Raw genomic sequence first — 24,252 nt, 5'->3', positions numbered from 1 at the left:
CTCCCCGCCCCTCTTGCACTGGGCCACAGCAGCCCGGTGGTGCTGGGGTGGGGCAGGGGGGTGGGGGCTGGGGGTTGTGGGGAGAATCCCCCCCTGCCGCCTGCCAGCTGAGAGTTTAAAGGGATCTTTAAAGGGCCACGAACAACAAACAACAAACATGTTCGGTAACAGGTCAGGTTTGTCAAGGGCAGTTTTTCCCCTCAGTTCCTTTTACAATAATCTCCAGCATGGTTTGCCTTTTTCTGAGATGAGGGTCTCAAAATAGTATTCAAGCATCCCATCTAACTTTCAACACTGTCTCTAATCACAAAGAATCTTTTGCCTGGGTTTCAGCTTATGTAGTTATCAATCAGTGGGCAGAACTAATGTTGTCAGCCAATCCTTGTGGAATATTCACAATAAATTGACCCTTATTGGTGAGGGATACCATACATGTTATTTTCAAATCCAGGATGTTGTGTAGAAGAGTTACATCCACATTTTTTTAAATTTATATTTTATACATTTACAGATATAAATAATAATAATTAAAAACATCAGAAAAAATAGCATACACAAGCAACTCAAAATAGGGCAGGGTAGAACAATACATTCAAGCTTAGATTCCACTTTTATCGCCAAAAATCAATAAAAACTTTCTAAGTTAATAAAAAGGACAGTATATGTTTTCTACCATCTTTAAATGGACCATTTCACTACGTCTTCAAAGTGTAACCATTTTTCAGATATTGTTGATCCAGTTCCTAATGTCTACATTTCCAGGATGTTTCCAGTTTTACATCCCTAAATTCTTGGAGGTCAGGTGTCGGTCTAAGAGTCTCTCTACACAAGACATCTGATACATATTCTTCATGTGTTGGGAGATGTAATGTTAGGGTTTGAAAGACAGAGCTGGCAAGGTTCTTCTAAAGGGGATACATTCTCTCATAACCCTGTGCCGCCTCTGATGCCTCCCTGTACGGAACCTTTGCCCTCCCACCCTCACTGCTTAAAACTTTGAATTAACTGAGACTCGGCAGGGCAAAAGCTCCCGATGGGGAGATGCCAGAGGTGGTGGAGGACTGTGAGAGAATCCATCCCCTCTGGAGAGATCTCCACCGGCTCTGCCTTTCAAAACCACGCTTCCTGGCCAACATTGTGTCTCCTGACACTTGATGAACCCACACCCAGGCATCTCGTGTAGAGAGATACTGGCAGTGTAGATTAAAGACTCTCTACTCTCTTTTAACAAAATACCAAGGAATATTTTGACCATACATCTTAGAGAATGTATTCATATCTGAATTTTAGGCAGACAGGGAGATGAAAGAGAATCACAGTTATTGTTGGTTGTTGTGGGTTTTCTGGGCTGTACTGCCGTGGTCTTGGCAATGCCAAGACCACGGCAATACAGCCCGGAAAACCCACAACAACCATCGTTCTCCGGCCGTGAAAGCCTTTGACAATACAGTTATTGTTATTACAGATACTATTCTCTTTAGAAGTACAAGCTCAAGTACTCTAACATACTGTGGGTGGGATGGAAAAGGAAAAAAGTGATTACTCTGCAACTTCATATACTAAAGAATAACAAAGTATTAATATCTCACATCTGACTCCCCTAGGGCTTAAGTCCTGCAAGAAACAATTACAGGGTCATAAGCTGAACAAAGCAAAACCATCATCATTAGACATGGGCATCCAGAAGTTCACACTTCCCTTACGGAAGCAACAGGTCTCCATTTCTATTGTTTCTCTGGTACCTCCCTTCCCACTTCCAGCCTCCAGTTTACATCAATCACATTTTCTCTCACTAAACCAGTGTACCTCCTGCTATCAAGAGATATTGCTTAAATGTATGTAACCCCAAAAGTTTTTTGTTGCAAATGCCAAAAGCTCAATAGGGGGTTTGAAAATAATTACTTTGAGAATTACCAGATGTCAAAACTCTTCTTACATACAGCACAAAATTTTAAGCGGCACACAGAATGCAAGATTTGGAATATTTTTGGGCTCTTCCTTACACCCACATCAGATTTCATAAAGCTGACATTTCTTTTCCAGGAACCAGAGTTCTAAAGCACAGTTTAATCCTGCAGGAAGGGAAGATGAGAAGGAGAAGAGGGAAAGCCCAAGAATAAACCAGGCTTGAGCTCCCCACAATTACGCACCTGAATATAAGCAGAGAGGCATAACCTATACCTCCAACAAGAAGATACACTCGTTGGACAACATAGTTAGTCATTAAATAAAGAAACATGCTCAGTCTTGTTATTACAACTCCCACCAGTAGCTCTTGGCATTATGAAACAGAGATTTGTATTTTTCACATTACAATAGTGACTAGATTTATGAGGTTTTAAAAATAAGTTCAGCTGCCTGGAACAGGAGAGATGCTGGAACAAGTTAGCTGCCTGATTCAGAGTTATTTCTCTTTCTCCTGTTGACTCCAAGTTCTTCTGCAGTTTAAGAGAGCTCATCAACCTCAAAGGTAGAGGGAATATTGGGACTGTCTGTGATTCATGGACTGACATCTTAGGACATATTTATATTGTACCAGGGACTAGTGTTTCCCTCAACATAATTGGAGGTGGGGGATTACACGCTAGGCATAGCTAGGAGGGCACAGGTAGACAGGAATGACATTGGGGCAAAAGTTGTCCCTGCATTGGACAAACATTTGCAAGATGTACCAACTTTGTGGTTACCTAGACTGCACATACAGCCGTATCTCCTGTTCAGCACTCAAGTATTAGAATAAGGTGACCTTTCAATTTTTAACAGTTAAGGTGGCTATGAACTACTGTGTGTTCTGCATAAACTAGAAAACAGGTACACTGCAATATATGGCTCAGGTGTGCCTGATCTCATCAGATCTCAGAAACGAAGCAGGATTGGCCTTGGGTAGTAATTGGATGGGAGGCCTCCAACTAAAACCAGGGCTGCAGAGGCTGGCAATGGCAAACCACCTCTGTTAGTCTCTTGCCCTAAAAACCGCACCAGGGGTCACCATAAGTCAGCTATGACTTGAGGACCCTCTCCTCACACTGCAATACGGCTCAGGAGTAAATACACAACCTACTGTTGCATTTCAAAGGCTGTCAAGAAGAGGCCTTTTATATCATCATGGCCAGAAACATCTCATTTTCTCCCCTCACCTCTTTTTTATTTTTTATGTTGTAACAACTAGCCTGAGGAATAATTCTGTAAATTCAGAAGCTTTTGAGTCATGGTAGGTGGTCCTAATAAAAAGTACTGGGTTGATTGTGGTTTGTTACTAGATCTCAGTTGCTCAGCTTAGGAAATGGTGAAAAGTCGTGATGTTTCTAGAATGCATGCCCAGAATTTGTAAGCACCAGAAAGCCGAGGCCATTGGGAATCTCCCAGTGCTTCCTCTACCAACCAACCTCCAGTGTTCTACAGAAGCATTTACAACAGGGCCAAACTGCAGACGAACAAAAAAGGTTGGTTTCCAGGCACTAAACAATGGGAGCAATTCTAATTACTGCATCGATGGAACATTTAAGCATTATTACTGATGTGGGTAAGAAATTAACCTTTTAACAAATCATGTGTTACAGATTTTTAAATATCAGATGGTTCAACAACTGCACATTGGATATGGTTACTGATCTACAAAAAGATGAAGAAAGCGTTCACTTGTTTTTATGAAACACTACTTGCAAATGACTACCTACGATATTATTCTGCCTTGGAATTAATGTATTGTTAAGTATTAGTAATTTGAGATCAATTTTAATACCAATATTTTGCCATGTCAGTATTTTGCCAAACATGCGCCCTCTCCAATTTCCTTACCCAAACAACATTCCCCAATAGAACAAAAGATAAAGGGGATGGAGACAAATTTTGACAAACAGAAGGGTTTTATGGCAGCAGATTTTCTGCCTTTCCCTTCCCCCTAGCAGCTTTCTCTGTCACCTCCATAGCTGTTCCTGAGGGCCACAGATTCTTGAAGATATGCCACATAGCACAGGCACAGGGCTACAGCAAGACAAATGATTTGGACCCCCTCCCCCCAAATACTGACTGCAAATAGAAGCAGACTAGTATAAAAAGGACACTACACACAGATTGTCCCATTTTAGAGTAACTTCTTCTCATGTCCATAAGGACTTTTGCGGACATTTCAAACTGAATACAAATCACAGAAGAGTAAACCAATTAGGAAAACTGTCACGGGAAATCATTATTCATTGACTAATTCAGAGAGGGTGTAATTGGAATGTCAAATTCTTTGGATCTGGAAAGCTGGCACACCAACATCATTGCTAGCTACAGCTTGTCACACAGAGACCTGGCATGAAGGTTGCCAATACCAACCACTTCACTGTACTTACTACCATGGTTATCTACAGTTTACACAATCCACTTGCGTAAAGACATTCTCACCTTAAACATGCATGCAGCTGAAATGCTTCAAGGACCTGAACACTAACTGAAAATGTTTCTACCACAAACACTGTTTCCTCTTTATTTCCTGTGGCAGGTCTCTGTGTGACTGCAGATTTGCTCGTCCTTCAGTATCTGTGCTATAAAACCGGAGAATTCATACCTGATAATAGGTCTTGATGTTTCGGACCAAGATGGTGAGATTTTGAATCCGGAGGTTGATATCATTGTTGACATGTTTGTTGACACGTTGATTTGTCGGCCGTGGATCCCTAAGAAAGTAAGACCAATGATTTAGAAATGCCAGGAATCGGAAGAGGAAGAAATGTTTCCAGAGGTACCTGACTCTTCTTACCCCTGCTGCCACCCAACATGTCCTGACTCTTTCCTGCACTCACTGTAAATCCCAAATAACAGAAAACCTGCACTCACAATGGGAGGGATCCTACCCATATCCCACCTTTCTATCGAATCGAGTTGGAAGCCTTCTTCCAGCCTAAGGATGCTTCCTCCAACTGGGAAAAAGGACCACACAATAGAGGAAATCTCCTTCAGCTGAAGGGAGACTCCTTGGAGGATGACTGCATCCACTCTAACATATACACGAACTCTAACATATACACACTTGACCATAGGGTTGTTCCCCATATCCATGTTTAGGAAGGCACATGTAGGTCAGGAACGATCAGTTCGTTCTGTCGTGGGTGGGGCTGGCACACTTGCTTCTGCTCTTCCCCATACCTGTTGGTTCGTCTACATATATTGCCTGCACAGATAGGTATATGGGTACAGAGAAAAGTGTCAGAACTCTGAACTGAAATTCTCTGCCTTCTAGAGGAAAACTTCCTGAATGTGGCCCTGGTCCGACAGCCCATCACAGGTAGCATGGGACACCTCTCCACATCTTCCACCTGGTCAGGCTTTTTCACTCCTTGGTCTTAGCCCATTTTTCCCTAACATTGTTTGTTAAACATGCAGACTCTGAGAAAGGGGCACAAGCTGCAAACAAACCAACACCCATCACAAGAAGTGTAATCTATAACTTGTTAATTTTTTTTTAAGCAGCTTGAAACTTTCTCAAGGATGTCTGGGAAAGATGACCACCCTCAAAGGACTGTGGATTCAAGGCTGTCAGACCTGTTGCCTATAAATGTAGTGACATAGCAAAGGGTTAGGGATTGTCTTCGAAGCAACAGAATTAAAACTTTATGAAAATGTATCCTACAAAGTTTGCACTCCTCTTTTAATTCAGGTCAGTCTATTATTCTGCTTTATTAACCCACAACAAAAATAACAGTCAAATTGAAGGGAAAGATTAAAAAGCCATTTGTCAGAGTCAGAATAAGGGGTAGGAGCCAGACTTATTTCCCTAATTTATCTGTTTCTCCCAAACCAAGCACAACTTACCAGCCCTGTGAAAGTGGTGAGATGCCCAGATGGCAAGAGAGGCATTGCTCACCTCCACAGTTTCCCTGCTAGTAGAGGCTGGATGACACACCGCTTACCAGCTACGGAACATTGCACAAAGCTCCCAGAACGACGGCGTCTTCCTGGCGCAATCTCACACAAGAACTGGAGTTATGACGGGAAATCGCGCCAGGAAGATGCTGTCGTTCCGGGAGCTTTGTGCGATGTTCCACGGTCAGGAGGCAGTGTGAAAATGGCCCTACTTTCCCCACAGGAATGAATGCCAGACTTTCTTTTATATTCAAGCCAGTGCAGCCCAGTCACTAAGGGCCAAATTATATACGACAGCAACAAACCCACATCTTCAAATGAAGACCTGCCCCAGTAATGCCAAAAGATAGGACTGTGGATGCAATTTAAAATACCATTGGAACCTGAGCGTGTTATTTATTTAATTATATAACACCAAAAACATATGCAAGCAGGAGATTGTAAACAGTCTTCTACCTGCCATCTTTTGCGTAGTTGTTCTGATACTGGAGTTCAGTGGAAGGAAAAAGGATCTGGCTGGGTGGATAGGTGAACTGTGGGATTAGGGCCAGCAGGCAGTGAGTCAGGTCGCTATCTCTCACCGACATGACTCGTTTATCTAGAGGCCCTGGGAAAGCTTTGTGCTTACCTGCACAGCCGCATCTCAAATTCTGTCCTTCCGTTCCACTAAATTGGAGTAGGAATTGGCTTGAAATACACGTAAAGGTTCCAGTGTGGGTTGTAATACTTGCACTCCCCATAGGGGCATCAAACACCATCAGGCCACCAAGGACTAATCACAGGCTGGGGTGGGAGGCAGGCTAGGAACTACTCCAGACTGATTTGCAAAGCTTTTCTAGGCCCTCGGATGAAAGTGAGGGTGCACAGCCTGCCACCACTGAAGTCGAACCATTACTAGCGAAACATTTGTAGGCGGTCTGTTTCGGGGAAAGAATCGGGAAGAGGTTCAAGAGGCCCCTGTTTGCCTTGTTTAGTTAGGTTGTTCGCTGAAAGACATCCCCCCTCACTGCCCTTTTATTTATTTACTGAAATGTTTATATTCTGTTTTTTTCCCATTCTGGGGAGGACTCAGACATGAACATCTCAAACTGATGATGGAGTTTACAATATAGCATCTGTAGCAGTATATTGCTGACATAGAAAACCACAAATTGTGCATTTTAGAATAGGTTTTCTGTCCACAGCAACGCTTATATATTTTCCTGATGGGCAAATATAGGGGGATTTTAGCTCCCCCCAACCCACTTTGCTCTTGTAGAATCTGTAGTCTAGCACACTTGCTTTACACAGTTAAATCAGGATGCTCAAAGAAGGGAATGAACAGTAACCAAAGACAGGACCAGCTTACAACACAGGACAAACAAAACCTTTGCCCTAGTACTAATTCTGCAGGGCTGCCCAGGAATGCTAGAATTGCCATTTTCTATTAAGCATATGGTTATATTCCTTTCAGAAACTCAGGGCAGTGTCAGAGGTCAACTTGGTGGGGCTTCTGCTGAGACCGTGATGAAACAGTTCACCGTCAGAGATGCTTGGCCATCTGTTCCCATTAAGAAATGGGAGATGAGCTGAGAGGCCCTGTCATATCATGAGGGCTTCTAGAACAAGTTGTCATATCCTGATGGGGAAAGCACAACTTTCTCAGGCAGCAGGAAGGCTGCACTCCAACCAGATGACTACACAACCAGGGAACAGGAGAGATGGCAGAGGGAGGTGACTGGAGTGCTCAGACAAAAGAACCACACTCCACTGTGTTCTTCCATCCACCTGTCTCACTAGGAAATGGGAATTACCCCAGGAACACATGCCAACACCTCAGAGGTCTCAGGGCAATCTCTTGGTAGGTGATGATACACGGAACAGAACAAAGTAGATGCTCTCTAGCAACCACACACCTTGCCTCTCCAATCCGAGAGAGATATGCAGATACGGATGGGTGGGTGGGCACACATGAGGAAGAGCAAAGATAGATGAGGCACAGTGGCAAAGTAGGGGGAACTACTGAAGGATCTCTTGCCTAGCCCCCTCCTCCAAATCTGGAGCCAGCCCTGAGTCTGGGACAGCTAAAGTTCCATTAAGTGCTGTTTCGCTCATTGAAGTGACGACAGAAACAAGATCAGATTAATGCTATCTATACAGAACATTTTTATGCTGCCCTTCCTCTATGCGTGATTCCCTCCCCCTGTCTTAACCTCATAGCCCTGTGAGTTAGGTTAGGTTGCGAGTGTGTGGCTGGTCTAAGGCCATCCAACAAGCTTTCATAGCACAGTAGATTTAAACCTGGGTGTTCCAGCTTCTAGGTCCAACACTTTTAACCACTACAGTGTTACTCACTCATTGTTCATTTACTCTTGCACAATGAAGAGAAAGAAGTCCTACTTCACACTGAAAGAAATATCAATTCTATCTACAAGCTCGTCCTGGAATGTGTTCCTGCTTGCTTCATTCTTTGGCGGCATAGAAATATGTTAGAAAGAGAACCTACTCCGGAACAAAAGCATAAACGTAGCTTGGGAAAGGAATGGTGAGGCAGAGCATAGAACCTGGAAAAGGTGCTGACCCATAGGAAAGGCAAACTAAGCATATTGTTCTAACTGGGAACTAAAATACCCACTGACATCTAATCATTTAGAAATCTCACATTATGTGCAGCAATTTACTCTCCTTTCCTGCTTTAATCAGTATTTCCATGCACGTGGCAGTACCTCCTTGCACATGGCACTATTTTATTTGTATTTAATTATTTACTTTATGGTCCATCTTTCTTGTTTTTGAGACTCAAGGTGGATTACAAAATTTAGCAATACAATAGGAACAGTATAAGATATACAATAAATATTGTAATAAGACTGGATCATAACGTTAAAAAACAAATCAACAGAAATAGTATAAACTTGATGTGAAAATGCAAAACTGGATTAGAGAAAATGAAAAAACGAAACAAACATACACAGTAAGTAGTGCCATAAATAGTGCTTTTGTCCCTTTGTAAAAGGGACTACATATCAAAGTATGCTATTAGTTTTATTGCGTGGAAGCTTTTTTGACCATATCTTTTATTTACCACATATTTCATGTCTTCTGTTTAACTATTTTTTCTACTTTTTAGATAGCAAAAATTAATATACATGTGCTAAGGTAGAACAGGGTGTATCAGCTTGCAGTTCTCTCTCAAGTATTGGGTATATCTGCAATTCTGATTGTAGAAAAATAAGGCATTCTTAACTTTTACATTCCATAAATATGTTAAACGTGGCAATTATATGTGCTGAGTTAAAAGATGCATTTTACGTCCTTAGAGCAGTAAAATAAGTTTAGGTTTGATAGGACAGTAAATACTGCATATATTTCCATTTTCCTCAACATTTCTGTTTCCAAAGAAAAATGAAAGAAACTCCATTTTTTTTTCCAAAGTTTCAAAATCTTTCGAAATTTTACACCTCTATGTCCAGCATGTGATATCTTCCCAAAACCTGGATGTGACGCAAATGCATCGGGGGACACTCTAGCTGTCTCCAAAAACCCCACAGTTAAGTACCGTTTACTTTTGGGGGATGGCCAGAGCGTCACTCAACGTGTTTATGTCTCACTCGGGTTTTCAGGCAGATGTAACATTATGCACGATGTTCTCCACTCACTGCTGTGTCTCAAACCTTTCAGGGATGCCAGGCCACCATTTCTAAATGTGAGACTTCCAAGAGCTACTGCCAGTCAAAGTAGACAGTACTTTGATGAACCAATGGTCTGATTTCATAAAAGGCAGCTTCCTGTTTTTTGGCCCAATCAGAAGGACAATATTATCTGCTTTAGGGTTTTAAACCTGTTTTAAACAATGTGTTTTAATAAATTAACATTAATATTTTTGCATTTTATTTACTGATACCCATTTTGGGTCCTGACTGTGCAATGAGAAAGGAGAGGTATACAAAAGTCTGAAATTAATGTCAGTCCTAAATAAATATCAGTCCCTGCAACATCTTGGTGGGAGAAGCTGTGCCTGTGGAAGTTCTGCCTTCTTCAGAGGCTCTATGAACAAAAAAGCATGCCCTGGACAATACAGAATACTCTTGCCTTTCAGTTGCCTATAACCCAATATCCTGAAATACAAAACAGAAATTGAACTCACAATCACATGTGAATATAACCTCTGGTAGATTTAACACCAAGCCACATTATCTGCGGACCGTAATTTATTCCATGCCAAATTACAAATAGCATTAAAATATTAGGACTTCCTTTTTAAGGGCTGGATCCGAGAAGTCCCTCCTGCTAAGACAAGGAGTCTTCCTCCAATGGGAAGGAGACTCCTTGCTTAGTGAAAAGGAGTAATTGGAATCTACCCCAAATCCTTAGCTTACACTATCCTTCCACTTGTGAAGTGTGGTCCTCCATTGTGGATGGAATGTGTTCCTCTGGCACCAGGCACCGTCTGCTCAAGCAGGACACAGTGGTTTACATAGGCAGAAAGCAGCCAGCACTGGAGGAATGTACTCCACAATGTAGGACTAAACTGCTCAAGCAAAAGGGAAGTACATGATCCAATCAAAAAACTTCCAATTTAGAAGACTATCAAGTTTGCCTTTTGGGGGATGTGTAAGCTAAGATGAAGAGACTAAACTTGGTAAAACAGACGAACAAGTAGAGAAGGTGTTTTCCAAAGAACATTTTGGAAATGTGAATGTTTGCACACCAAGGCTATTAAGCAGAACCAGTGCCTATTAGTTTATTCCAATTCAGAAAAACAGAAAAAGAGTTCTGAGGTTTAGGATGTCTGGCACCTGCTGTTGTACTACAGCAGTGAAAGATAAGTGACTTCCGATGGCGGATTTTCTATGGCACGTAATCATACCATTGTAATGTTCTGGGAAGGGCATGATGGAAAAAACGCTTCACATCTAACCTTTGTGCTAAAAATGTCAAGATTAACTGAAATACCAAACAGGTGAGATAATCGCTTTTATCGCACCAACCTCTTGGCAGGCTTAGATAAACTTTCAAACAGGTGTGTACAATCTTCTATTACAATGATTTTCAAACTATCCTCATCAGGGACCTCTTTCCAAAGCTACACGGGGCATAGTTCAATGGCACCTGAGTAATACGATGGAAGAAAGTTGCAAGCCGAAGAACTTCTGCAGGTCTAACCATGGAATCCAGGGAACTCTGGGGCGTATGTGTGGGGGCACAGCCTGAGCAGGAGCCCTGGCCACCCCAGTTTACCCAGATCAGATGTACTGAGAGCATGACTTGGAACAAATCCAGTTCACTCTGCGACTGCACACTGCAGGAAGACTAACAGTGAATAGAGTTACTCCAGTCTAAGCCCGTTGAAATCTTGATTTCAGTGGTCTTAGACTGGAGTAACTCTGCTTAGGATTTCACTGTAAGAGTCTTTCAGGGGCCAATATTCAGATTAAGGAAGGTTTCTATGAAGGTCCAAGGAACTCCAGCACTCCCTGGGGGACAGTTCCAAATGCTTTCTACCTCATCGGAGGCTAAAGCACATTTGAACTACATCACACTTCCAAACTCTTTTAAGTTACAGGCTTACCTTTCCCATTTGGGCTTTTACAAAAAAAAATCTGTGGCTTATAGATTAGAGGTTTTAAGGAAAAGGAGCAATTAGGCCAGATTGTATGAAACAGTACAGCTACTTCTTTGACGTCTGGTCCATACCACTGCATTCTTCTAACTTCATGCCTGTTCAGTCTCTGGGAAATAAAAACTTGTTGGGTGATGGGCAACTGGTGACCTCACAGCATCCGGGTCTTCTTATTAATAGTCAAAGTTCAGTCATTACTTGGCTTTTACTCCATTATTTTCTACCCTTGTAGTAAACTGTTCATGGCACTTCGTGACTGATACTTTTTTTTGCATTGTTTCTGATTGTTGTGATCCCAACACGATAGCATCGATTGTTGGATGTTTTGTGGATTTGATTGCATTATTTTACCACTGTGTAATCCACCTTGAGGCTCAGAAAGAAAGTCAGACTATAAAGTAAATAAATAAATGTTTCCAGCTGTCCTTATTTGATGGACCAGCATTGCATTTACTGGCTATTCTTCTGTTAAATATACTCTTATATAGCATTTTGCAAATCCACATATTATCCACAATTCCCAGATCAAACTCCGAAATCACTGCCACGGTCACTCCACCACATGTAAGAGAGAGGGGAAGCGAGGGAGAAGAGGGGGGCCATTTTTTAAGATCCAGCCAACCTGTATGGCTCAGATTTATGGGCAAAACTGAGCTTCCTTCTGCTTTGGCTTCTGAAGGAAAGCAGTTTTTTTGTTAAGGTTTCACACACCTTAAGGATAAAACACCACAAAAAATGGGGCAAAACAGGTTCTGGAAAACCTAGGTTCAAGATAACTGCAGGAGGGCAGCATTTTCCTTAAGGTGAGTAAAAACTTTAAAAATCCGTCAGAAGCAAAGTGGATTAAAGATCCCATATGAAAGGGACCTAAGAATGGCTGTGTATGCTTGATACCAGGCCATGCACTTTCACCAGCATTTATTGTGTATTAACAATTTTACTTAATAGTAATCAGAGTGTAAGAACTAGAACTAGAATCCCCACACTACCACAGAAGCTCACTGGGCGATGTTGGGCCAGCCACACCCTCTCAGCCTAACCTACCCTTACAAGGTTGCTGCTTGGATAAAATGGAGGAGAGGAGGACAGTATGAGCTGCTTTGAGACCCCAGTGGGCAGAAAAATGGGATATAAACATCTAAAACAAATTTTAAACAAGTTAACAACTAGCTTTTTTTTGGTCCAATAGGGCTAGACTATGAAGTAGGGAGGAGGCAATTCCAAAAACAGTAAGTGCAGCTTTTCAAGCTTGACACCTGAGAAGCTGTTTATAAAATATTAAATACAGGTACTGACAGAGACACAAGAATAGTAGATTGCCTTACAGGCACCAGTTTGCCTGCTGTTCTTCTGTTCAATCTTAATTGGGTAAATACGTGTGCGAGCACTTTATGAAAAGCAGCATATAAAGATTGCCTTACTGGCTCAGATCAAAGCTCCTTCTGCAACACTGACCATGCTCCTCAGCATCTCTACTAGAGAGATGGGATGAAAGGAAAGACATTCTGTCTCTGAAAACACTTTTTAATGATATGCCTCATCTTCCATGAATTTGGATTATGTTGTATCTCATCCATCCTCAGCTATAGGTTTCCAAAGTCTCATCCAGAAAAAAAACACATACATAATAAAAACTTAAAACCATTCATTAGAGCTGCATGCCACCAAATGAACACTAATGCGACTTAAAAGCCAGAAATACTATTAAAACCAGAGAACACACAGAGGTACATATCTGAAAAGTTTCTGGAAGGTCTTAGAACAGAGTCAAAAAAAAGAAGAAAGGTGCTATGTATGTAACAAAAGAGTTCCAAAGATTTTAATGGTTTCTTAAGGCCAACCAAGCCAATCAACTGCAGGCAAATTACATGGTGTTGTGTGAAATAGTGTTCTCTCTTTCTTTTCCTGAATCAGTTGGTAAACAGTTTGGGGATGACCAAGACTTGTAGTACTTCATGGGAAGAATAACTTCTCACTATCTATCTCTGTCTTGTGAATGACTTCTTCATATCACTACAGACCGCACTTTTTTTCTGCCCTTCCTCCAAGGAGCTCAGGACAACATTTATGATCCTCTCATCACAACAAACCTGTGAGGTAGGTGAGGCTGAGAGAAACTGATTGTCCAAGATAACTATAACAACAACAACAACATTCGATTTATATACTGCGCTTCAGGACTACTTAATGCCCACTTAGAGCTGTTTACAAAGTATGTTATTATTATGCCACAACAAACACCTTGTTAGTGGGGCTGAGAGAGCTCTGAGAAGCTGTGACTGACCCAAGGTCACCCAGCTGGCTTCAAGTGGAGGAGTGGGGAATTAAACCCAGTTCTCCAGATTAGAGTCCCACGCTCTTAACCACTACACCAAACGGGCTCTATAATAACCTTTATGGCTAAACGTGTTTGAAATGATGGATTTATTTTAAGTGAGGAGGTTTGTACTGTTTATGTATTTACTCCTTTAACTTTGGTGGGGTAGGAGATCTGTATTGGCTGTGTGTTTTATTTCCCCCATTTTCTGGCCAACATCATTCAAACATGGATGATCCTGCGTATTCCCAGTCCTAATCCGATACTTTACCCATGATACCACCCACAAAAACACTTGAGATACTGCTTCATCTTAACATTTGAACACAAAGCATTTAAAAGAAGAGACGCCACAATTTTCTGAGAGAGTGCATTTTTTCAGGGTCTCCCACTGTTCCTTTGGAATTTCAAGGCACAAAAGCAAAGGGCTCGTGAGTAACTTGAGAACCTTGTTTACCAAACTACATGTGGGGGTGGGGATAGCGGGAGTTTTGGTTTATAGCATGGGTGTGAATCGCCAACCGAGGGTGAAGACAGTGCTGATAAAGAAGATAAAACAGCAGGCTTTTGGTCTTATGGGCAGTACAAGGCACCAGTTAGTAAGACCAAACATAGAAGGAAACAGGTATTCTTTACTGAGGCAAGAGTCCCTGCATGGGCAGTAAGCCTTTTACCATGATGTGTATCTGTATCATTTCAGAATTTCACTCCAAATCTCTCTCTACCTCAACTCCTCATCCCCCACCTTCACTAATTTCCCCTAAAGGTATTTCCCAAATGATTTCCTTTCCACATATCTGAAGTGAGCTCTGACTCATGAAAGCTCATATTGAAATAAATGTTACTTGTTAGTCTTTAAGATGCCACTCGACTTTCGTTTCAAGAAACAAACATATTTTCTTCCATAGTTCAAGAGTTTGTATGCATGGAATGAGACTGAGAGTATTTGTTATGAATTTGTAGAGTGCCCAGAGAAATTACGTGTAGGCCTGAGCCCCGCTAAACTGAATAAAGCAGATATATGGAATTCATAGAGAGCAAGACTCCATTATTCATTCTTGGCAGTGACAGCATGCCTCTTGGGGAAAGAAGGGGATCAGATGCAAAAGAAACGGCTAACTCCAATCCTCATTTTGCACTGGTTGGTTAGTCAGCATTAAGGACACAGCAACATGGCTTCATGTGAATTATTATGTGCTGTAAGAGTTACACTCAAAATCTGTCAATTTAAATGCAGTTTAGTTCCATTTGCTTAGAACCAATGAATGACTTCCTTACACACTAGTCTCTGTCACGGAGGCCACTTCTCCTTCATCACTGCTTTTCAAAGGGCTTTTGCACAAATGGAACTTTGAGAGGAAGAGGAAGTGTATTCCATAGGCCAGATTAACTAGCATGCACAGAACTTGTTGATAGGATCCAAGCCACTGTTCAAAGTTTGTGTATTACATGGCATGGGTACACATACTTAACCAACAGATTTGCTACTGGCAACCATCTAAAATTATTTATTTAATTTACATCCACCTTTCTCCCCAATGGGGACCCAAAGCAGTGTACATTGTTCTCACCTGCATTTTATTCTCATTACAATCCTGAGAGGTAGCTTAGGCTGAGAGAGCCGGTTTGGTGTAGTGGTTAAGAGCAGCAGGACTCTAATCTGGAGAACCCAGTTTGAGTCCCCACTCCTCCACTTGAAGCCAGCCGAGTGACCTTTGGTCAGTCAGAGCTCTTTCAGCCCCACCTACTTCACAGGGTGATTATTATAGGGATAATAATAACATACTTTGTAAACCGCTCTGAGTGGGTGTTAAGTTGTCCTGAAGGGTGGTATATAAATTGAATGTTATTATATTATTATTACTATAGAGTATATGACTGGCCTTTGGACACTCGGCAAGCTTCTATGGCAGAGAGGGGATTTGAACTCGACTCTCCCAGATCCTAGTCTAACACTCTAACCACAAAGACTCTGAGAGCAGAACCACAAGTGACAAAAGGCACAGGTTGGACACCTGTCAGCTTCCCTCAAGTTTTGATGGGAAATGTAGGCATCCTGGTCTTGCAGCTTGGCTCTCCGACTGCTGTCCAATGGACTTTTCAACTGTCACTTGTCCAACATTCCGCCAAGCTGCCTACATTTCCCATCAAAACTTGAGGGAAGCAGACAAGTGTCCAATCTGTGCCTTTTGTCACTTGTGGTTCTGCTCTCAGTTCGGATTTATGACAAGGACAGGCAAGATACATTAGTCAATTTTAATTATCCTGATCAGTGGGGGTAGGGGATAACTAGAGGTATGGTTCCAGCTCTGAATTGATTATGAGCTCAGAAGCCTTATTTATTAGATAAACCACATTTAATCATTTATTTATATAATCTGATAGTCACTCCCCTCCCCTAAACTCAAATATATGCACAAACCATCACTGTGATATACTCACCTAGTCCATCAAAACTTAAAAAACCATTAATTAAAAAGACTAGATAGGCAGGCTGAACAACTACCACAACAGTAAGGCAGCCTACAGGAATGTCCTGCCTCAAGCTCCAAAGCTACCACAAGGCTATTCATAGTTCATATCTAACCACAAGTTGCACCACTGTACAAACAGCCCACAAAACTATGTGCCAGGCCCTTGCCTGGCTATCAAAAATGAACTAGACAAAAATAACTCTTGAACAGGAAACTTGAATCTAGCAGGTGAGATCAATGAGATGAAAATAACTCTCCACATCGACTATAAGAGATAAAGATATTCAAACACGTTTCTTAGGAGGGTGAAAGAAATACTGCTCAACATTATTTTAAAAACTACACACATTTAAAATCTGCTACCAGTGCTTCCATTAATATAACATCGGGAGCCTACACAAGAGAGTCTCCATCTACTAGTTCTAGAAATCCCTTTCAAATGGATCAATTACCTATTTAGTACATTTTTATCCCTACCATCCTCCAGTGCACTCAGGGTAGCATACATTGTTCTCCTTCCTCTATTTCTTCTCAACAACCCTGTGAAGTAGGTCAGGCTAAGAGAGTATGACTGGCCCAAAGTCACCCAGTGAGCTTCCTGGAAGAGTAAGGATTTAAACCTCATTTTCTTGTACTCTAGTCTGACACACTAACCACTGCACTATGTTGGCTTTTACAATTAGCTTTATCTTTTTTAGTGTCAGGAGACCTGCAAACAACTATGAAGTTAATGAAGCAAGAAAAGTAGACAAGTTGTCTAACCGCTAGGTTATAACAGCAACATACAAAAACTATATAATGAACAATTTATTGAACAAAGAACTATTATCTTTTAAGGTGAGAAAGTGCAGACTTAAATCTGACTCAGCACCACAACTCTCAACGTAGACCTGTGAGGTACACTGATGTTATTACTACTTTACAGTAAAGGGAGAAAAGATGAATGGGGAACATTTGCACCCAGCTAGAAACCATTATCAGCAAATAAATAAAAATAACATTACTTTCCCCATATCACAGCTGAACACACAGTTCTGCCACAATGCATCAGCTACAATTATAGGTAACCATAAAAAGTCCATCCCTTAGGACGTACTTTAGGTATGAAACCATGTGATCATCATGAGATTTGCATTCCACCAGACTGGCTGAATAGGACAAGGATTTGTAAAAAAATACATAATAAAGACAATTTCACAAAGACATTTTCAGCTCCTTTTGGTGGGAATGAAACAAGGATCTCGTGATACCTTAAAGGACTAGAGTCCACTTCTTTAGATTCATGGAGTCTCACTAGGTAGGCATTTACATGGGAGGAGGTTATAAAGGAAATCATAAGCAGCAGGGTCAAAAGGCCATGAAATGCAGGGTGAGATGTAATGATGTAAAACACAAAGAAGTACAGAGAGAATAGTAGTAACTAGCAATCTTCTTAGTTTTGCTAAAATAATTCACACCTGTAATGGCTGAAGAATCCCAGGCTTAATTATTCCCTCCCCCCCCCCATGCTATTTACCATCTACGTGAAACCATTTTGGTCAGGTCATCCAGAGCGAGAAGAGACATAAATATGCAAATGGCAAGCAACTACCTCTTTCATTTCCATATCAATATTGTGAGACAATGGGTGCAATCAATCAGTAAGTGGACTTATTAACTGGTTGGATGATAGCTGCTAAACTGCAGCTCAATGCAGGTAAGGTCGAGGTACAGCTGGCTGGGTGGAGATGACAGCTACAGAACTAGATATAAGCTACTCTGGATGGGGTTGAACTTGCCGTAAAGAACCAAGTTCATACCTTGAGGTGGATTACAGCTGGCACTAAGATTTCACTTCTGGCACTAAGATTTCACTTCTGGGCATGGAGCAGGGGTCACTGGGGCAGTCAGGGGGGGGGGGTAGCTGTGAATTTCCTGCATTGTGCAGGGGGTTGGACTAGATGACCCTAGAGGTACCTTCCAATTCTATGGTTCTATGATTCACTGGCCCTCAGTAGAGCCAATACTTAGAAAAATTCAGTGACATTTTAATTGACTTTCTAATCTGTCTTTCTCACTGTGCCTTGAGGCGGATTACACAGTACAAGTCAAATACAATCCATAGGATGGGATATGCAATAAACAAAGTAAGAAGGTTCGGATAGCAGAAATCTGAAATCAGAGCTGAAACCAAGCTTAAGCATTAAGATGACACATTAAACACTGCAGAAGTTACATAGCAGGATCGAATCTACAGCAACAGACAGTACATACTATACACAGTACTATAGTCCACAGCCCCTCTATTTTATCAAAGCATCTTTCTGAACCCTTTCATTATAGCACTTCTCTTCTACCTGTGTAAAAAAAGCCCTCCTGAATAAATCAGTTTTGCAGTATGCAGAATGTCAGGAGAGTGGGAGAGTGATTCCTCCTAAAGGCTTTACATAGAGACCAAATAACAAAGGGGATGCCACACCGAAGATTATCCCACACTGAAGACAGCTGGTCTCTAACAGTGAACCTGTGAGTCCCTTCCATGAGGAATGATTAAAACCAGTGGAAGGTACTTATTTTGCTTCCAAACAACTCAACAGAATTGGTATGATCTACTGTATCAACGGCTGCAGACAGATCCATAAGGAGCAACAAATGGGCCTTGTCTACATTCAAATGACAGACATCACCCAGACCCACCAGCACTGTCTCTCCCCCATCCTGAAACCAGACCGAAAGGGGTCCAGAGCACAAGAGTTATCCAAGAAGATCTGGAGTTGGTCTGCTGTTGCTGATCTATCACTTTTCCCAGGAAGGGCAGATTAGAGACTGCAATAATTGGCAACAACATTTTTCTCTAGTGTTGAGGGTTTTATGGACTGTTCATTTTAAGATCACATGACAGACATGAGGCTGCTGCCTTATACTGAATCACACCATTAGTCCATCGGGATTAGCATTGTCTACTCAGACTGGCATCAGCTCTCCTAAAGGTCTTTCACATCCCTACCATCTGATCCTTTTAAGATGGGAGATGCCAGGAATTGAACCTGGGACCCTCCTGCATTCAAAGCAGAGGCTCTTCCACTGAGCCACAGCCCCTCCCCAGATCCTCCTATTTTCAGTTGTTCCAGTTGATGCATGTGGTTTTTATACAATTTTATATTTAATTGCTGCTTAATTGATTCTGAGGTGATTATTTCATTTTGATTTTAAAAAATTATTCTCTTAAATCAGCTCAGGCACATGTTTTGGAGATACGGTATGCAAATATTTTAAATAAACAACAATAGTAACTAAATAAACAAATGGGAAAGAAAAAAGTAGTCAAATGCCAACTGAATCTTAACAAGCCACAAAATAAGCTATCAAATTTGGCAACGGTTCAGTGCAAGAAGTCATTGAACCAAATACTTTAAAAGGACAGTTCTTCAGCAGGCCTCAGAGCCAAAGAGGCTGCATTTGATTCTTGTCTTTTGAAAAGTCCACAAGACAGAAAAAAAAACCAGTTGAGACGGAGAGAGAAAGAATAATCCTTCTCTGATTTACAGGCAACACAGTAACTGCCTAAAATAATCTGAAGGGCCAGTCAGAAAAGAAGGAAGGTCACGGGCCACCTTTGCAGCAGAGCTAAGCTTAACAGACACAAATGCCACCATTCGGGTTCCTTGCTAAACAGACTCAATCCTTCTGGAGAAAGGTTTTAATTTCATTGATCAGGAGGCACAGCGAGGCACACTGCCAGCGCTGCCTATAAAGCATGAAGAAAGTCCCTAAAAGGAAAAAGAAAACCAGCTCTGTCAAGGTGCCCCAGGCTGCCTTAAACAAGCTTTGCATTTGGCTAACTTTGCACCGCCAGAAAGCTGCGAAAATGTACATCAAACGTAAGACAACATTTAGCACCTACATATATTTAAGTCCTGTTTGTATTTATATATACATTTATATATAAATATGTAGATTTATATATATAAATAAAAACAGGACTTAAAATACAGGTCAAGTGATTTCTTCAAAAGACATACTCATTTCAACCCATCATATGAAACAGGTTGTTTCATCATGTCAAACTCAGCAACAGGAAGGGATGTGGTCAGGCGAGGTTTAACTGAGCTCAGAAAAAAAGGTTACTTATACACACATTAACATTTCCCCAGACACCACACCGTCTTTCCTCCCTCCCTCCCTCCATGACCATTTTAGGTTAATTTCTAGGGAGATCTGTGCCTGCAATGAACAATCACAGTGCAAATGATACACCACTAAAATTGTCAGATTTAAGCTTTGTAGTTTGCACCTGGATGCAGTGTTTGCTTTTTTTCCTGACAGGCCAACAAATATAGTACAAGAAAGTTTTTAAAATGTTTTTAAAGTTGGCCTGTGCAGAATTATTCCACCCCAGAAACATTTTCTCTTTTAAAAGCGAACTGTAGAGAGAAATCCTACACCTCTCATAAACACATATACACAGCACAACCTAAGCATCTCTTTGGCCTATAACACTGCCTCATGCTAATCTATCTAGCCTAGTATTTAGCATGCTGACCTCAACAGTTCTCCAGGGATCTTTCCCACCCCTGTTTCACAGGATCGTTTAACTGGAGATACCAAGATTTGAACCTGGAACTTTAGGCAAGTTAAGTATGTGCTCTACAATGGGGTCTCCCTTTTTTATGTGTTGACCCACAAGTCCTTTCATCTGGACATATCTTAGTGGTTCAACATTGTATTTACTTTTTCCAATGATACAATTAATATATGCTGTGAACTCCTTTATCAGTAGCCCAGACAAATTGTTGGTCACAAATTAGAGACAACACAACTAATTTTCCAAGGGGGAAAAAACAGGGTCTGGTCAATTGTTCTGATTTCCAACAGAAGTGCTTCCATTCTATCAAATCTAAAAGAATAACATAGCTCAAGAATAGTTGTATACACTTTTATAATGGAATGTGATTGCAGTTTATTGCAATGCTTATTGTACCACCTTGCTTTTGCTGTGTGTTGTCTTCTACTATTGTAACCCACTTTCTGCATTACAATATATGTCATGCCTTAGGCTTAAGAGCGTGTTTATGTTTGCATTGTTTTCTAATCCTATAATCCTAGTCCTATTGCATTGCTTACTGAAGGCCTTTGTTGTTTGTTTGAATTGATTTTTATATTTTGTAATCCACCTTGAGTCTCAACAAGAAAGAGCAACTACAAATAAGGTAAATAAATAAATAGATCCAATAAAGTGACCCATTTCCACCTTCCATTGGAACTCACACTTGCAACATTATTTTGTTCAGGAAGATTCCATCCACCAGATCCATGTACATGGCGAGTTTCTCTCCATTTTCATTTCCTAATGGTCCAAAAGTCTTCACCTGTTAGAAAGAAAACTTATTTTAGACCACAGACACTCCCATTAAAACATCACAATAGTAAAGACAGATGAAGAGGTGGAAGGTGGCCGCTCTTTTACAGAAGAAATATCCATCATTTCTAACATAATAGCAATGAGCCAAGTCTCAGAATCTTCCAAACTACTTAATTTCTCTGTGCAAATGTGTCAACGCCCATTGCTTGAAGGTTTATGAGAAATATTCTCAAAGCTTTTAAATTTGTCCAATAGAACACACACACACACACACACACACACCAATAATGGAAAACCAAAAGCCTAAACAGTATAATGGAGCAAGAATGAAACACTCAGAAGTAGCAGATAAAAATATAAAACCTGAAAAGGCATTAAACATTTAAGAGCCGATATAGTAGAATACTATAACAGTAAAATCATAAAACAAGTTACTTCAATCTAAGACTCTTCTTAGGATTGCACTGTAAGGCAGAGAGAGAAATTTATCCCAAATCCTGGGCAAAATCAAAATGGTCTTGCTTGACCCCTGAAAAACAACACACTTGGCACCAGATAAACTGGGGGGGGGGGGAATGTCTGGATCTCAGTACCACAACAGAAAAGGCCCCATCCTCGTGCGCTCATTCATTCAAATAAATATTGGGGCACTGTTATGCTGCTTCCCTCTCCAAAGAGAGCCAAAGGGGCTTAAAGAACTTTCCACAATACAAGTCAGGAAGTACACATAATGCAATTTCAACAAACAAAGCAAACACATCCTGGGCAGATGCCAATTCAGGAGACTAACTAAAGCAGGCTAAAAACGAAGGGTCCTTTAGTTCCCACCCAAAGTCTCTTACTTTGCTTACATCCAGGCTTAAATACCTGTAAAGCACAGAAGAAAACTCAGGTCAAATGGTATTCTCAGTCACTGCTAGCAAAATCTTTCCTCCTTCCTCCCCTGCTAGAAATGCCTCTGGCTATAACCAGGCTGAGATAACTGTGTGGCATGAGGTACGTTGCTTGCTTATATTGCTTTCTGTACACTGTTTGGTGTAGAGAAAAAAACGCTTCAGTAGAGATAGACTGGTTGCCTCATGGGAGCAATGCAAGCCATACTGAACGTTTTTCAGTCCCGTTTATTTCAACAGGGACAATCAATCCATGAATGGTGCCAGACTTCAAGGGAACAAGGGCACAAGCTACTCTCCCTCTTCACAACACTATAGTGAGTTTGTTTTCTTTGTCCCACATACACCTATGGTGTCAAAAAGAGGGGTTTTTTTTAATCTACAGAACCTGGTCAATCACGAGAAGAATAAAACTGCCCTGTCCATATCATACAAAGTCCATATCATAAACTATATATACTACAGAAGCACTTACTTCAAAATCGTCTCCCCCCCCCCCCACCACACATCATTCTAGATACAAAGAGGTCTATACGACCTTTATGCAACCAGGAGGACACTCTTTTTACAATGCGCTACACCCTTTTGTTAATAAGTTCCAACGCCAAACGAGCAAGAGAAGGCAATCGATTCCCTACCCAAATGGCAAGCGTGCAAAAACTAGCAAGCCACAGAAGGCCTGCACGTGTGCGGCAACTGCGTTCACATCACCGTGTGCGCCTACGCTAGGAGCTGCAAAGGTTCGGCCAACTGGAGCTTCTAACTGTATACAGCTGAAGAAGCGCCGCATACGTTTTCCTTCCAAAAGTGTTACTTGTATAGAACACGTGTTGTATCAGAAACATCCTAACGAAGTTCAAGCGCTTATTATTTTTTAAGTTTCTTGGGTTTTTTTTAGGCAGGACAGCAGACGGATGCACGAGGCACCCGAACCGAACCGCCCCGTCCCTTCAAGCTGAAGGCAACTCTTCCTGCAGGGCGCCTGAGAGTAATGGACGCCTGCTTTCCACAGAGCACACTCTTTTATGCACTCCTTTGGGACTCGGCCACCCCGGCGCAGTCAGACCAGCTTCAAGCCAAAGTCGGGAAAAGTGCCGCTTTGCAAAGCCTCCGAAGCGACCCTCTCTGGACCGCAACCACACAACGACGCCCCCTTCACTCAACCCCGCTCGCGAGCCAGGTGCGCGAGGCGCTTCCCACGCGCCCAGCCGCTCTCTTCCTCTCCCCACGGATGTTTCCTGGGTGGGGGGCGGCCGCCCAGGTGCCGCCGGGGGGCCGCGGGTCGCCTTAAGTGTCCCCGGCCGCCGCGAGGCTTCCCGGCGGTAGTGCCAAGCGCGCGCGGCCGCGCCGCGGACTCACCCAGGTCACCAAGGGGCTCTGCAGAAAGAGCTCCAGGAGTTCGGAAATGGTCACATCCATGGCTGGCCGAGGAGGGCCGCGTCTGCCTGGGCTGGCCAAAGGGGACTCGCGCGACGGCTCAGGCGGGGAACAAAGGCGCGGAGGAGCCCATGGCCCGGCCGGGAGGAGCCGCCTCGGAGGGGAACAATGCGAGGTTCATCTCCTCTCCTCTCCCCTCCCCCTGGCCGGGTGGGAAGGGACGCGGGCGCGCTCGCCTGCCTCTGCCTCTGCCTCTGCCTCGCGCGCTCTCCCGCCCGCCGCGCCTCCACCCCGAGGCTGGCCAAGTGCGCGCGGCTCGCCAGCAACCTGCTGCTGCTGCTGCTGCTGGGCAAAGCAGGGCGCGGAGGCAGCCACCTCCGCTCCACGGCAGAGGCAGC

General features: G+C 42.3%; 1 protein-coding gene across 2 annotated transcripts in view; it reads right to left on the bottom strand.

Moving 5' to 3' along the window:
• The window catches only part of CCDC88C (coiled-coil domain containing 88C), a 146,555-nt gene extending 122,530 nt beyond the window's left edge, over nucleotides 1-24,025 (bottom strand). For both annotated transcript variants that reach the window (XM_054970923.1, XM_054970924.1), the window contains exons 1-3: nucleotides 23,837-24,025; nucleotides 21,491-21,591; nucleotides 4,556-4,664 (exon numbers count right to left, since the gene is read on the bottom strand). In XM_054970923.1, the coding sequence (XP_054826898.1) occupies nucleotides 4,556-4,664; nucleotides 21,491-21,591; nucleotides 23,837-23,896 (270 nt within the window). In that variant the 5' untranslated portion in view covers nucleotides 23,897-24,025. The remainder of the gene's footprint in view (nucleotides 1-4,555; nucleotides 4,665-21,490; nucleotides 21,592-23,836) is intronic.
• Nucleotides 24,026-24,252: the final 227 nt, after the last annotated feature.

This window comes from Eublepharis macularius, chromosome 2, assembly GCF_028583425.1.
Source record: "Eublepharis macularius isolate TG4126 chromosome 2, MPM_Emac_v1.0, whole genome shotgun sequence".
NCBI classification, from domain to species: Eukaryota; Metazoa; Chordata; class Lepidosauria; order Squamata; family Eublepharidae; genus Eublepharis; species Eublepharis macularius.
Note: the sequence above shows the minus strand (reverse complement) of the source record. Positions and strands in the feature narration are given on the sequence as shown.